Source organism: Alternaria ventricosa (assembly GCF_023758065.1).
Source record: "Alternaria ventricosa strain BMP 2768 chromosome Unknown scaffold_4, whole genome shotgun sequence".
In the NCBI taxonomy this organism is placed as follows: Eukaryota; Fungi; Ascomycota; class Dothideomycetes; order Pleosporales; family Pleosporaceae; genus Alternaria; species Alternaria ventricosa.
Genome location: NW_026055684.1, coordinates 1,523,566 through 1,538,500, shown reverse-complemented (window position 1 = coordinate 1,538,500; position 14,935 = coordinate 1,523,566). Strand labels below are relative to the sequence as shown.

Genomic DNA, 14,935 nt, shown 5'->3' with positions numbered 1-14,935 from the left:
TGACAAGGTACATGCTGGTTGGCCGTCTCAGTGCGGACGCGGGATGCCTGAGGCTGAAATTTGGTGGAAAGTTTCGGCTCTTTCTGTAACATGGATTCGCCATTTCATACCTATCGATATCGCAACGTAGTACCGTGGTAGGCTAACAATCGGCGTGCGACCTACTGCCATGAGCGAATCAAAATATTTTATGGGGCCTACATGTTCTCATTGGCGCAGATTGTGTACGATGGGCAGTTCATGTCGCAGTCCAGTAGCATGCGCTCAGCTCAGCTCATGGACACAATAAGATTCCGATCGTCCGCGCTGCTCAACATCCGGACAGCATCGGCAGCGCAAACATGGAGCAGCAGAGTGATGCAAATGCTCAATGCAGAAAGCCATGTGAAGATAGCGATATGAAGATGTGGAGGCATCACCCCTCGCACGGGGAATGGGTACAGGGCACTGAATGCATGGTATCTTGGCCAGCGATGCATGTCATGGTTGCAAATGTTTCGAGCAGGCTCTGAGCAGGCGGGGCTACGTGCAGCGCTATTTCGGGTGAGCCCTACGAGTTGTGACAACACAGTGCCGGCCATCCTTACTTAGCGAACGGCAACGACGACAACGGCGAGCCTACCGGATATGCGTCCGAGGGGCTACCAGAGGCCGCTGGTGCCCAAGGGCCGAATGCGGTGACACGACATCAGGGCATGAAAGGAATCAAGGCATGAAAGCGGCAACTCAGAATACCTACTGCGCATCAAAGAAACGATTGGACAAAGCGCAACGATGGACGACGATGCATCACACCGCCCCAAGTCACATGGACGTAACGGAAGTGGAAAGCCCGGCACGTTGGCATCGTGTGCGGTTGATGTGCGGGGGCGTTTGTGGTTTGATTGGCAGCAGGGCGCCAGGGGCAGGAATCCTTCCTTCTCGAAGCCGTGGAAAGTTTGTGGAACAATCACGCGACTCGCAATGGCAGGGCGATGCGGATACGAGCATTGGGCGCACCGCATTGTCGCGCCATTCTTTGTGAGAAGCGGGACGTGCTGGAATTGTGAAGCAGCCGAGTCGGGTGCAGCAAATTGAGGGGCCAGCAGAAGGTTGGAGGGCGTCGACGGCGGATCCCTGACTCTGCGCCGGCCGTCAGAAGCCGGCTATGATGATGGAACCGTTGTGCCGGCTTCGCACTTGGGTTTCACTTGCCCGCGCGCCACGTGTGAGAGATGGGGGATTCCACCGCCACACATGGGGCGTTTGCACCGCGGATGCGACTGGCTGGCGGTTTGTTTCCAGCGACTGTGGGCGCAATGCAGTACACTCATTGCTTCGTGTGACTCGGACTCACCGTGTTGCTGTGCCAGGCCAGTCAGAGACACGACGTAGCAAACATGACGACGGCGCATCAAAGTTTCAACAGGCCAGCGCAACATACCGGTGAGTCAAAGTTGATCGACGACACACGAACCGAACAGCATCAGGGCCGGAGGTTGCTTCTTCGTGCCTGCCTCGCCCGGAGAGGCATGCCATCCCCTCTCCGGAAGGCACGGCATTGTGACAATGGGCTATGGGTCAGACGATGGATGGCTCCCTGTGATGCACTCGGTAGACAATGAACAAGAAAAACATGCACTGCCCTGTCATGGCATTGTGCCATGCTGCGGCGCTGGGTGCCTGTGGAACGCCGTGGCCGTGATTCTCAGGCGACGAAGGGTGAGGGCGATGATTGGCGGACCCCATAGTATAACCATGGGCTGCGTCATACAGGACACCGTTGCTCAGTGGGGCCTTAACCAGTGTCGCGGCTCTCGCAGTCGAGCGCTAGGCCAGGAGACAAACAGGGAAGTGCCCTCGGAGCCCGAATTGAGCGGAGGCGGATGGAAGCCCGAATGACTAGGAGTCAAGGGATAATCGTGTGCTTGTAAGATTTAGCTGAAAATTCGGTGAGCGCCTTGTCTGTTCCTGGCCCAGAGACGGCCGCCAAGCGCAGCCGTTGCCCATATACTACTACCTGTCTGCCCTACAGCCCACTCCTCTCGCACACTATCCAGCACTACGCCCAATTGCAACGCATATTTGGTCCACGTCAAGCCCGCGACCCTCACACCACCGACACACTGTAAAGACGATACGCCGCCTCACCACACCCTTCTCCGCATTTCCTGCAGCACCCACTCGCGCGCTGACGGATTTTCCAAGCCCTGGTCTGCCGACTCGATTCGCTTGCAACCCCCACGACTGCTCCGGAGTACTCAGATCCCAAATTATCCATGCAGAGTGCATGCAAGTCAATTCTCCAGTAATCCCAGCTGACCTGCGTCTGCATCTTCGCGCAGCGCGCGCTTCCCAAGCCCGACTCGTCATAGCCCAAACGCATTCCGTCAGTCTCACGATGCGAAGCTGCTCCTAGCCTACGCTGCACCACCAGGACCCAGCAGGCTGTTGATCCTGTCTGCTTTTATTACCCAGTGGCGCCCGCTCGCCGTTACGCTCCTTCTCCCTCACCAGCTCCCGCGCCATGAAGATTTACTAGCCCGCCCCGTCACATCCTCTTGCTTGTTCCACACAACCAACCATGTCGCTGCTGCACGACGCCATCTCGCGACCGCGCATGCCCTCGCCCTCGCCCAGCTTCGGACGCGCCATCACCATTCCCGCCCGCTCCAGTCCCGCGCTGACGGCCTCGTACCTCAATGGCTCTCTCAATGGCTCCCTGCAGTCCACCCCCGAGGGCATGGTGCCCGTCTCGTCCTCGCTGCCGGCCATTCCCTCCTACACCCTGCCCGAGTCGCTCCTGCCTCCACCACCCGTCCAGTCGCCGCCCACGTCCTCTCCGTCAGCCATGGCCGAGGCCCTAGGAAAGGGACCGGGCCTGATCCGCAGAGTGAGCCGCGGCGCGCAGGGCATTCCAGGTCGCTTCCGCCGAGGCAATGCGTCTGCGCAGCGCGACAAGAGCTCCGGCCCCGTCATCATGCGCCGCCGCAGCGACAGCAGGACTGCCGCCGACGCCGACACTGGCATCTCCGACTTCGACGCCTTTGAAGAGGAGGAAGCCGTAGAAGACCCCTTTGAGCCCATCCACGGCCTCGGCATCTCACACCCAACACCCAGCTTCAGCTCGATACCAGACGCCGCCGTCGTCGCCCCCGTACGCAACTCGCGCCTCGAGCAGGGCACCGTTTTGAGAAAGGTTACCAAGAAGGAGAAGAAGGAGATCAACCTGCGGCTTGATCTGGAATCAGCCAAGGTATTCTGGGATCCCTCGCGACCTTCCAAATCCTTCTACATCGACGACGTCAAGGAGATCCGCTCAGGTCCGGAAGCTAAGCACTACCGCGAAGAGTGCCAACTATCCGAGAACTGGGCACCTTACTGGTTTACCATTGTCTACACCGACACAACGCGCTCCAAGGGCCGGATACGGACAATGCACTTGATTGCGCCTGACGTTGGCATCTTCAACATGTGGACTCAGACGCTCGAGTCTGTGTCGCGCAACCGCATCGACCTCATGGCCGGCCTATTGGGTTTTGCCGACAAGAGCGCGAAGCTCGTCTGGCAACGCGCAATGAAAAAGCGTGGTGAGGGTGACGAGACACTCGACTTCCCCAGCACTGTCGAGCTGTGCCGAAGCCTACACATCAACTGCACCGAAGCCACCCTTCGCGCCTACTTCCAGAAAGCCGATACACTCGACGCTGGAAAACTGAACCAATCGCAATTCTTGTACTTTGTGCGACGCCTCAAGGAGCGCAAAGACATCAAGGCCATCTACAAGACCTACACGTCTGGCTCAAAAATTGAGATGGACAAGTACACTTTCTTCGACTTTCTGCAGCGCGAGCAAGGCGTAGACGTGAACGCCGATCTCGAATACTGGACCAACACCTTTGAGAAATTCGCGCGTGCAACAAGACCCAGGATGGCTGCTACTCCGACCGAAGGCGGAGAGGTCCCGCTGCCATTGGCCATGAACTTCCCCGCTTTCCAGACGTACCTGACTTCGGCTGCCAACTCCATCCTCAAGCCAGTCGGCCAGCCACAGGAACTCAACCGACCATTGAACGAGTACTACATTTCCAGCTCCCACAACACCTACCTGCTCGGCCGTCAAGTCGCAGGCGAATCAAGCACTGAGGCGTACATTACTGCGCTTCAGAAGGGCTGCCGATGCCTCGAGATCGATTGCTGGGATGGCGCCGACAACATTCCGGTCGTCATGCACGGCCGAACCTTGACTAAGAGCATCCTCTTCCAAGACACCATCAAGGTCATCAACAAGTACGCCTTCACAGAATCACCCTACCCAGTCATCCTCTCGCTTGAGGTGCACTGCTCTCCGGTCCAACAGTCTGCCATGGTCAAGATCATGATGCAGGAGTTTGGCGACAAGTTGGTTCTCCAGCCTCTAGACTTCGAGTCACAGTCGCTACCCTCACCAGAGGAGCTGAAGCACCGCATTCTCATCAAGGTCAAGCGTGCGGCTGGTGACGAAATCGACACCAGGGCTCTTATGGGCGAAATCACCTCCAGAAGACAGCGCAGCTTCAGCTCTCCTTGGTCGAGACCTGTTATACTGAACGACAACCTGATCCCAAACTCGCCTCTTCTTTCCAGCCCTCCCTCAATGAGCCCGCCAGAGCGAGCAGCATCCTTCTGGGCAACGCCGCGAACTTCAAACAACACGCTACCCACCTCTGCAGCTGTGAGCTCAGCTGAAGACAGCGACAGCCCCAACGCAACCACTGCCGAGACTGCTGAAGTAGTAGATGATCGCCGTAAGCCGAAGAAGGCCAAGACCAGCAACATCACCAAGGAGCTCGGCAATCTCGGTGTCTACACACGAGGAGTCAAGTTCACAGACTTTGGCAGCATCGACGCAAACACCTTCAACCATGTCTTCTCTATCAACGAGCGCGCTTTCGAGAAGCTCACCAAGCCTGGTGCCCGCGAGAAGCACTTGCTTGAGGAGCATAACATGCGTTGCCTCATGCGCGTCTACCCTCACGCCTTCCGCATCAACTCGTCGAACTTCGACCCTCTCAAGTTCTGGCGTCGCGGCGTCCAGATGGCTGCGCTGAACTGGCAAACGTATGACCTCGGTCAGCAGTTGAACGAGGCCATGTTTGCTGGTGGAGAAGACCGCACAGGCTACGTGCTGAAGCCAGCAGCTCTTCGTCTTGAGTCACAGACCCCAGTCATTGGTCACAGGAAGGCACCTAAGAAGGAAGTCAAGTTCACTGTGCAAATCATCTCTGCCCAACAGCTCCCGCGCCCCCGCGGTCTCGGACAGGAAGCCAACATCAACCCGTATGTTGAGTTTGAGATGTACTGTGCCGAAGACATGGGCGCGAATGCCACCGGTATCGGCGGACAGGACGCATCTGCTCGCAATGGCCACTCTGGCATCGGCAACCCCCTGCGCAAGCGAACACGCATCGTAGAGGGCAATGGTTACAACCCCGAGTTCGGCAACGAGATTGATATGACAGTTACGACCAGGTACCCCAGCCTTGTCTTCGTCCGCTGGACTGTCTGGAACTCGCTCGATGCCCGAACCACCAATCACGCCCCTCTTGCTACATTCACGGCCAAGCTCAACAGCATCCAGCAAGGCTACCGCCATCTCCCGCTTTACGACAGCAATGGCGAGCAATACCTCTTCTCCACTCTCTTCTGCAAGATCAAGAAGCAGGACATTGTCGACGCACCCGAGCCTGCCGCCAACGCTTCTTGCGGATCATCCATTGAGCCTGCCAGCCCGCTTCAAGAGCCCACCAACACCAAGGCAAGCCGCAGCTTCGTGAGGCGCTTGATCAGCCGTGCACCCAGCGAGCGCAGGAAGCGCAAGGAAGAGCAACAACGCGCGGGAAGCGAGTCGCGCGAATCCGACCTAGACTCCATCAGTCGCTCCAGCACGTTCGAGCGATAGCGTAGCATGACGCCACTGCCTGCAGCTGACGACGCGCCACGCGTCGATCCAGCTTGTATCATACATTTCATCCATACCGACCTCTACTCTGCTCTCCTACGGCGTTCCGGTTCGGCATCTTCCATTGGTGCCTGGCGCCACGACAAGGGCCACGGCAAACAATTCCGATCCATCCTCAATCAAAATACCGCGTCCTGGCGCAACCGCATTGTGTTGGCAGGCCCGCTTCCGACGGCTATCAAAACTCCATCGAACCGCAACTTGGCCTCGGCACTCAAAAGTTATCGTTGATCATGTGTCCTCTTGGACACTGATCGCCTCGTCCCACTCTTCGCTTCTAGCATATACCCGTTTCTACAACCAATACTTTGTTTTCACATCGGTCATCGGCGCAATACTCATCAATGGGGGACCAACAAGGATAGTTTGCCGGCGAGCAAACTTTGACCTTAGTTACTGCATCTTGGCGATATCCCATAGACTTGCTTCTTGAGCTTCATCGCTCGATCATTACCTGTACAAAGCTTCTACGGTTCTCTCTTATTTCCTTTGTTAGCAAACTCTTAACGACGCTACGACAACATCAAAACTGCTTTGCATAGCATTGTTTTCAATTGCCGAGCCTGCGGTGCGGGGTTTTCGCATGGACGGTCGGCTGTTGACTTCTCGGGTTGTTTTCTTTCTTTCGTCTCCTCCTTCCGATAGAGGACGATCAATTTCGCTTCGATGCAGGACATGGTTTGGTGCAATCTTTTTCTCTTCACTTCTATACGTGGGCCGGCCCGGTCTTGCATGCTAGTCTTGCAAGGAAGAGGGGGTGGGCATTGGCGCATGTTCACTCTTTGGCTCTTTGGCTTGTTGTGGGTAATGGGCATGGCATTGGCGTGGGATAAGGTTAATCATCAGGAAGATACCACTCAACAAACATTTAGAAATGATACCACACGGCTTCAGCGCCACGATTGCGCAGATTTGGAAGTCAAATTTCCACACAACCCTCCTTCTCGATGCTTCCATGCTCTGACCACCGTGAATGATGACCACAAAAAAATATTTTTTCCCGTCGCTCAGGAGACTGGCTGGACTGGAACTGGCAGAAAGGGGCGATGGGTTGGGAGCGGGCTGGCCTTGCAGCCCGATCGACGCAGCCGTTCACGATCTTCGTCTCGAGAGCACGAGCTACGCTCCCTCTCAACCACTTCCTCGGAGCCGCACAAGGCCGCCGCACGCCGCACGGCAGACATGGTAATTTGAACAATGACATTTCCAGCTAACCTCCGCCTGCCACCACGGCCGTGGTTGACGTGGCTAGCTTCCGTCCTAACCTCGTGTTCTCTTCCAAGCTTTAACCATCTGCCGCACGCACACTACAGCTGCGCTTTACTATTGCAGTAGCTTCTTCGCGAAAATGAGTGAATGACTTCTGTCTGCCAACACACCCCACACTCGCTCTCCACATGCAGCACTAAACACGTCTTGCTCCGCACCCCGTCTTCACTACATCATGACAACATTATGCACTTGCATCTGCAACCAACAGGATCGTACTGTACCGCTCTAGCTAACGTGCGGAGAATACCACAAGCTTAGCCACCTAATCCGTTGGCGTTGACAAAAAGGAAAAAGGAGCAGAAGCCCGTCGTCGATCTGGACCGCGTGGCGCACGGGTAGGGTTGAAGCACTTAGCAAAGGTAAACCTTGCGCACGCCCGAACAGCTGCCCGCTGCTGGTTCGTAGGTCTAACACGCGACGGACGAAAGTGTGGGTTCAAAGTTCCCCGCAGAGCACGGCAACGCAAAAGCCACTATCCGGTCTTGCGGGTGTTGCGGATGTGGTTTGAGCGCAGAGGCTGGACTGGGCCATGGATTGAGTGGGAGAGAGGCAAGGCAGGAAGTGAGGCAAGTAGTGAGGTAAGGGGAAAGAAAGATTGGGTTTGGGCAGTGGGCCTTGCGCGAATGGATGGAGTTGTGCGATGGTGTTTACTGTACTGATGATGTGATGATGCCTCCGTACCGAAAGTATGGAAGGAACCGTTCGAGGCTGGCAGCTGCGCGCTGGCGGACACGCGAAAAAGCAAAATCCAAGGGCGGGACCAGGACGGCACGATCCGATCACCGCGGTAACGTTACACAACCTCCATGGCGTATTCAACCAAGTTCAAGCCCAAGTATACGAAGACGAGTCAAAATTCAATAGTCTTGCTGCTTGCCTGGCTGCGGCTGTGCCTGTGTGACGCGAACTCTGGTCTTTTGCGGCTGTGCGTGCGCTCTCCTCTTCGCATTCGTCCACCTTCCTTCGTTTCGTTCCTTCCCGTTTCTGACCTATGGCCGTGGATTACTACGGAGCAGTGTGCAGCATGCAGATGGCATGGCTTGGATCATGTACCGAGTCATGAGCCATGTGTATATATGTATAGTATGTTACACAGCATGCACGCAATACGTAGTGTCCGAGCGCAACGCAGTGTTCCTTCGGCCTGAGGTGTTGCTAAGTCTCGCTGCACGTACGCACGCACGCAGGGCACGCATGTCGCGGGTAGGTAGACATAGACAAGGGCACGTGTTGGTTAGGTAAGTAGAGTTTCGGTTTCCCGCTGCTGGCGCTCTGCTCGCAACCTCTCGGAGGAGATCTTGGGCTTGAGGCACACATTGGGCATCGGAGATGGTGGATGCGAAAGCATGCAGAACATATGCGAGACATTTACGATGTGGATGTCACTCCCTCAGTACGTGAATGGCTCGCCTGGCAAGAGCTATCACGAATGCGACTGTCGCTTGAGCGAGAAAATCTTGGAAAGGATTGCGGGGCCGAGCTTTCATGTACGTGTTCATGTACGACTGCCCTGCGAGGCGGGTGGATGCGGAGCTGAGAACTGCCATGCGTGATTTGTTCGAAAGTCTATTTGCTCGGATGGTGATCCGATGTGTTTTACATGTCACGAGTATGCTGTGTGATGGGTATGTAGCAGCGGGAAAGGCAGGTGGGTGTTGTGCCTTGCGTTTACGATGCTGTATGACCGTGGAGTAGGACCGATTGCACTATCTATTGCGGAGGTTGCAGCATGCACGAGGCTGAGAGTGGATGTTCGCTGCACCGAAAAAAGAAGATTCGAAAACGTGAGGCATATCGGATTTGTGCCACCGTGATTTCTGATCGGTGAAGATGATGCTCCGATTCTCTCGTAAGCATTAAGCTGAGTTCTGAGTTCGCACGAGCCTCGGGGCGTTTGGTATGGGTACCTCGCTTCTGCGGGGCGTAACTGTTCTATGTAAGGACTCTGCGAAATTGGTAAACTCCGCAATTTGTGAGATAAGCGCGCTCGACTCAGTGGTAGGTGCTGAGTATCCACTCTGTTCCTTGACTACAAGGCTTGCAGCGTGGTGTTTACCGCACGTGGCGCCGTACTCCGATCAAACGTCAAGCCATTGACTTGAGGCTGGAATGTCTTTCCCGCGCCTTTCGCATTCGCCGATCAACTTGTGCGGGCGCAAGCCGCGGTTACTCAAGATTTCTTCATCAAAGTCTTCACCAAGCAGGGTCCCACAGTGGATATGCGAACCAGGCGCTGAACAACGTGGTACTTCTTGTGGGGGCTGCGCATGAACTGATAGCCCGTCAGATGTGAAATCTTCCGGTGGGCTGTTGATCTTGTGAATGAGGCGTCCTGCATGACGAAGGCGCAGGAAGTCGTCGCCTGATGGAGTCGATGTGAGATCGTATATGCATGTGGAATTAAACATGAAGCTCAATGGTGCCGTCTCTCGCTTCGCGTTGTCGGGAATATTGGATTGAGAGATGAGCGTAGTGCATAAGCTGCTGACTAGCAGGAGGCTTGCAGATGCGTGGCATTATCATTGCGATAATCACGAAATAACCTACTTCGGATTATTCTGCAGTACCACGGTAGGGATCTTCGTGTCTCCATAGGCATTGTAGGTCAGAGAAGAGACTGCTTACTAACATGTATCCAGGTAGCCGGTATATCTGGCCACCCCTTGAAGCCGCAAGTGCCGCGAGAAGGTGATCAATAAACATAGAGTGATTCTTTCTGATGGCCCAAGTATCGATCGACATTCTGAGTACGAAGCTCATTCGGCAATGCTGATGCGGTTATCTTTGATACGACTATTCGAGCCGGCTGCATATGGCGTGGTTGTCAATGCGTCAGGTATCATTGGCGCGGTACAGTCGATCATGTTGCTTCACTCCTGTTCCTTCAGCCCGCCGTAATATCAAATAGTCTGGGGCCTTATCCTCCAGCGAAGCGACGGAGTAAGCTGCGCGTGGACCAAAACGTGTACACGTAGCTTCGCGGCATCATACGGAGAAGTTTCGTGCCTCAGCCAAGTCGTAACATGCGCTGTTTACGTATTTCGGGTCGCACGCCATTGTCGCTAAATGTTACGAATTTGCGATACACATGGTCCAGCATAGCTCGCGATGCTCTCTAAGACCAGGCAACCAAAGTCGTGAAGTCGTGGCTTGCAGCTTGTTAGCAACATCACCCTTGCCAAAACTGTATCGCGGGCTGGCTGATACAGTATGCGCATGCGGCTTGAAGGCAATGCCAGTGGTAGAAGCGCATGCAAGTCGTGCCGCAAGACTGCACCCCGCATTAGGTAAAGAAGCGGTGATCGATCATTCGGCCAGTCCCGTGCGGCACGTTGTTGCCTTGTCTCCTGGAACCAACGAGCCTACCCGTGTGGATACTGCGGCTGCCGCCACTTCCAATGAGTAGGTGTGGGGCACTCGGATGCTCTCCGGCGATAGTGCTCGGCGGTTGGCATAGTATTGCGTCGGCAGTACGCAGGCTCGATGTAAGGAGACGGAATATATCGTTATGTATCAGTACATTGACGTTGTACCGTTACACAGGCGTGGGGGTTGGAAAAGCTCGCTTCGTAGGAACGCTGTCACCAGGGGTGGCCAGAATTTATGTCGTTGCTGCATACACACTATTGTATCTTAGCAGGTAGGGAGTATGCAAGACAAGTTGTACTTCTACTTGGACTTTTTTTGTAGAATGCGACACGAACTGTAGTCGCCCTCGTGCTGTGTCGGAGTTGGCTAACGTCGTCGATGGTTTCAATCGCTCTTGTGAACTGTTTTGCAAGCCATAAAGACCTATCTTTTCGAGTCGTATAGAGTCTTCGGGTAACGTGAGCCGAGCACCCTTACTCGGCCATGGTGAAAGCCACATCTGGGGTGACTGGTAAGACCTCTGAGCTGGCGGATGTGGGAAGGCCATGATAGAATATCGTAGCTTCTGCCACGTTTGACGTCATACAAGCGAATAAATGCGATAAATGTGAGTGATGTCTTCTGCAGCATGAGAAACCGGTCAAACCCGTGAACCATTATTACAGACATGATCGAGCAGCAATCACGGACTCCTCAGGTCGCACTGTACCGAACTTCGCAAGTGAGAAGTCCAAAGATGGCGTGCATGAGGGGCGTATGGTTTCGACACAACCGTACAAAAGACGTTGACACTAGAATAAAGGGTCCATTAATGCGGCTCTGCTGCAGGTGATTTCACTGACGATCAAAAGCCGTTGTGGCACCTAGCAGAGCGCCACTGCCACAGAGGCGGGTCCTGAGCTGACGAGGTATATAGAATGGCGGTATTAGGCGGACAAAGGAGAAAGAAAAGAGACTCGACCCGAGCTAGGGTGTTTGATGGCGGAGTGAAAGTCTTGTGGAGGAGAGAGCGATGCCTCCGGTAAGAAACGCGCTAAGCCTTGTGCTCCGACATTCCGACCCCGCTGAATTGCTGCAACCTTGAGACACAATCTTTCGCCGCCACCACCACTTGCGCGCGCAAACACGCCAAGCGCTACCACACAACCTCCCGCTGGAAATGGTGTGAGCAGTCGACCTGTTCATACTTCAACCACAACACCTCCGGCCGCAACTGCCCCCGAACCTCTGATCCCGACCCCACAAATTTCGAATAAAGCAGGAGCCTTGGACGCGAACCTTCATCATGGAAGGCGCCTTCACGCACATGGGCAACCACCTGGTGTCCGACTCGGCTGCCACCATCAACGCCGGTGACGTAGACGAGGGCATTCTCGACGGCGATCTTGCACGCGGTGGGCTTTCGCGTAGGCGGCGCGCAGATGACGACGAAGAGTACGATGAAGACGACTTGGAGAGCATGGCCAGCATGCCAGTCGGTGGACGCAACGGCCAGTCAGCTATGCGAGCGGAAGACGCCGAGGTGGAGCTACCAGCACACGCTTGTAGGTAATGATGGGTTGGAAGGGAATGAGAGGCATACTAATATCCCGACTAGGCGCGTACTGCGGTATTCATAACGCCGGCAGCGTCGTTAAGTGTCTCGCCTGCAGTAAGTGGTTCTGCAGCGCCCGTGGCAACTCGTCCTCCTCGCATATCATCAACCATCTCGTCCGCGCCCGTCACAAGGAAGTCCAGCTCCACCCCGCCTCCTCGCTCGGCGACACGACGCTCGAATGCTACAACTGCGGTACCAAGAACGTCTTCCTCCTCGGCTTTATCCCCGCCAAATCAGACACCGTCGTCGTCCTCCTATGTCGCCAGCCATGCGCCTCTATGCCCTCGCAGAAGGACATGAACTGGGACGTGTCGCGTTGGCAGCCGCTCATCGAGGACCGCTCCTTCCTTCCTTGGCTCGTGCCTGCCCCAACCGACCAGGAGCAGCTCCGCGCCCGCCACCTTAGTCCCCAGACGATCGCGAAACTCGAAGAGCTATGGAAGGACAACGCGAATGCTACAATTGCCGATCTTGAGAAGGGTGCTGGTCAAGAGGAGGTTATCGCCAAGGTCCTGCTGCGCTACGATGACGCCTTCCAATACCAGAACGTCTTTGGTCCCCTGGTCAAGATCGAGGCCGACTATGATCGCAAGCTGAAGGAGTCGCAGTCGCAGGACAACCTTGTCGTTCGCTGGGATATGGCTTTAAACAACAAACACACAGCCAGCTTCATCCTTCCCAAGCTCGAGCTGGGAGACGTCAAGCTCGCCGTCGGTGACGAGATGCGCTTGCGCTATACAGGAGAACTTCGTCCACACTGGGAAGGCGTTGGATATGTCATCAAGATCCCAAACAACCAGTCCGATGAGGTGACGATTGAGCTGCGCACCAAGGGCGACCACAAGTCTGTCCCTACCGAGTGCACTCACAACTTCAGCGCCGATTACGTCTGGAAGGCCACTTCGTTCGACCGCATGCAACACGCCATGAAGACCTTTGCCATCGATGAGATGAGCGTGTCGGGATACATCTTCCATCGTCTTCTCGGCCACGAGGTTGCTTCCGCACCCATGAAGATCCAGATTCCTCGCAAGTTCAGCGTTCCAGGTCTTCCTGAATTGAACGCCAGTCAGATCAATGCCGTAAAGAGCGTCCTACAAAAGCCACTCAGCTTGATCCAAGGTCCTCCCGGTACTGGAAAGACTGTTACCTCTGCCACTATCATCTACCATCTCTGCAAGATCAGTGGCAGTCAAGTTCTGGTTTGCGCGCCCTCCAACGTCGCTGTTGACCAGTTGTGCGAACGTATTCATCTTACTGGGTTGAAGACCGTTCGTGTGACCGCTAAGTCTAGGGAGGATGTTGAATCTCCCGTTGGCTTCCTCTCTCTTCACGAGCAGGTCCGCATGAACGATACCAACGTCGAGCTCAACAAGTTGAACCAGTTGAAGAGCGATGTTGGTGAACTCTCCAGCCAAGATGAGAAGAAGTTCAAGCAGCTCACCCGAGCAGCCGAGCGCGAGATTCTGAACGCAGCCGATGTCATCTGCTGCACTTGTGTTGGTGCTGGTGATCCTCGTCTCTCCAAGATGAAGTTCCGCACTGTCCTCATCGACGAGTCGACACAGTCAGCCGAGCCAGAGTGCATGATTCCCTTGGTACTAGGATGTAAGCAGGTCGTGCTTGTTGGTGATCACCAGCAACTTGGACCTGTCATCATGAACAAGAAGGCCGCAACAGCTGGTCTCAACCAGTCTCTCTTCGAGCGTCTCGTCATTCTGGGATGCTCTCCAATTCGTCTTCAGGTTCAGTACCGTATGCATCCTTGTCTGTCCGAGTTCCCTTCGAACATGTTCTACGAGGGTTCTCTTCAGAACGGTGTCACCATGCAGGAGCGCATCCGTCGCGATGTCGACTTCCCCTGGCCGGTTGTCGACAGCCCCATGATGTTCTGGTCCAACCTCGGCGCCGAAGAAATATCAGCCTCTGGAACATCCTACCTCAACCGCACCGAGGCTCAGAACGTCGAGAAGATTGTCACCCGCTTCTTCAAAGCCGGCGTACAGCCTGGCGACATCGGTATCATCACTCCATATGAAGGCCAACGTAGTTATGTAGTCAGCTCCATGCAGGCAACAGGCAGCTTTAAGAAGGAAAACTACAAGGAAGTCGAAGTTGCCTCCGTCGACGCTTTCCAGGGTCGTGAGAAGGACTTCATCATCTTATCTTGTGTCCGTTCCAACGACCACCAGGGTATTGGTTTCTTGAGCGATCCTCGTCGTCTCAACGTCGCCTTGACCCGAGCCAAGTACGGTCTCGTCATTTTGGGTAACCCCAAGGTCCTGTCGAAGCATCCGCTATGGCACTACCTTCTTCTCCACTTTAAGGAGCGCAACTGCCTTGTTGAGGGTCCTTTGACCAACTTGCAGGTTTCGCTTCTGCAGTTCAGCCGCCCGAAGCAGACTTACCGTGGTCCCCAGCGCTACCAGATGGCCTACCAGCACGCCAATGCTATGACTTCTGGTCGTCAGGCTGGCTTCAACGGTAACAAGCCCCGCCAGGAGTACAACGACAACGGCTCAATTGTCGGCTACATCCCAGATGACGTCTCTTCAGTCCACTCTTCTGCTCTTGGTGGTGTCGGTGTTCCCTCTAACTACCCTCCCATGTTCTCCAACTTCCAGGAGTCATGGCCTCTTCCTGGTCGTCCCAACGGCAAGGGCAAGAACGGCGCGCCTGCAAGCGTTGCTGGTGAGTCGGTCGCCGCTAGCGAGCTT

General features: G+C 55.2%; 1 protein-coding gene across 1 annotated transcript; it reads left to right on the top strand.

Annotated features, from left to right (window-relative positions):
* Positions 1–2,563: 2,563 nt before the first annotated feature.
* J4E93_003196 (uncharacterized protein) lies at positions 2,564–5,920 on the top strand (the record flags this gene model as incomplete). Its single annotated transcript, XM_049341136.1, has 1 exon — positions 2,564–5,920. One exon carries the CDS (start codon positions 2,564–2,566, stop codon positions 5,918–5,920), a length of 3,357 nt encoding a protein of 1,118 aa, XP_049202018.1.
* Positions 5,921–14,935: the final 9,015 nt, after the last annotated feature.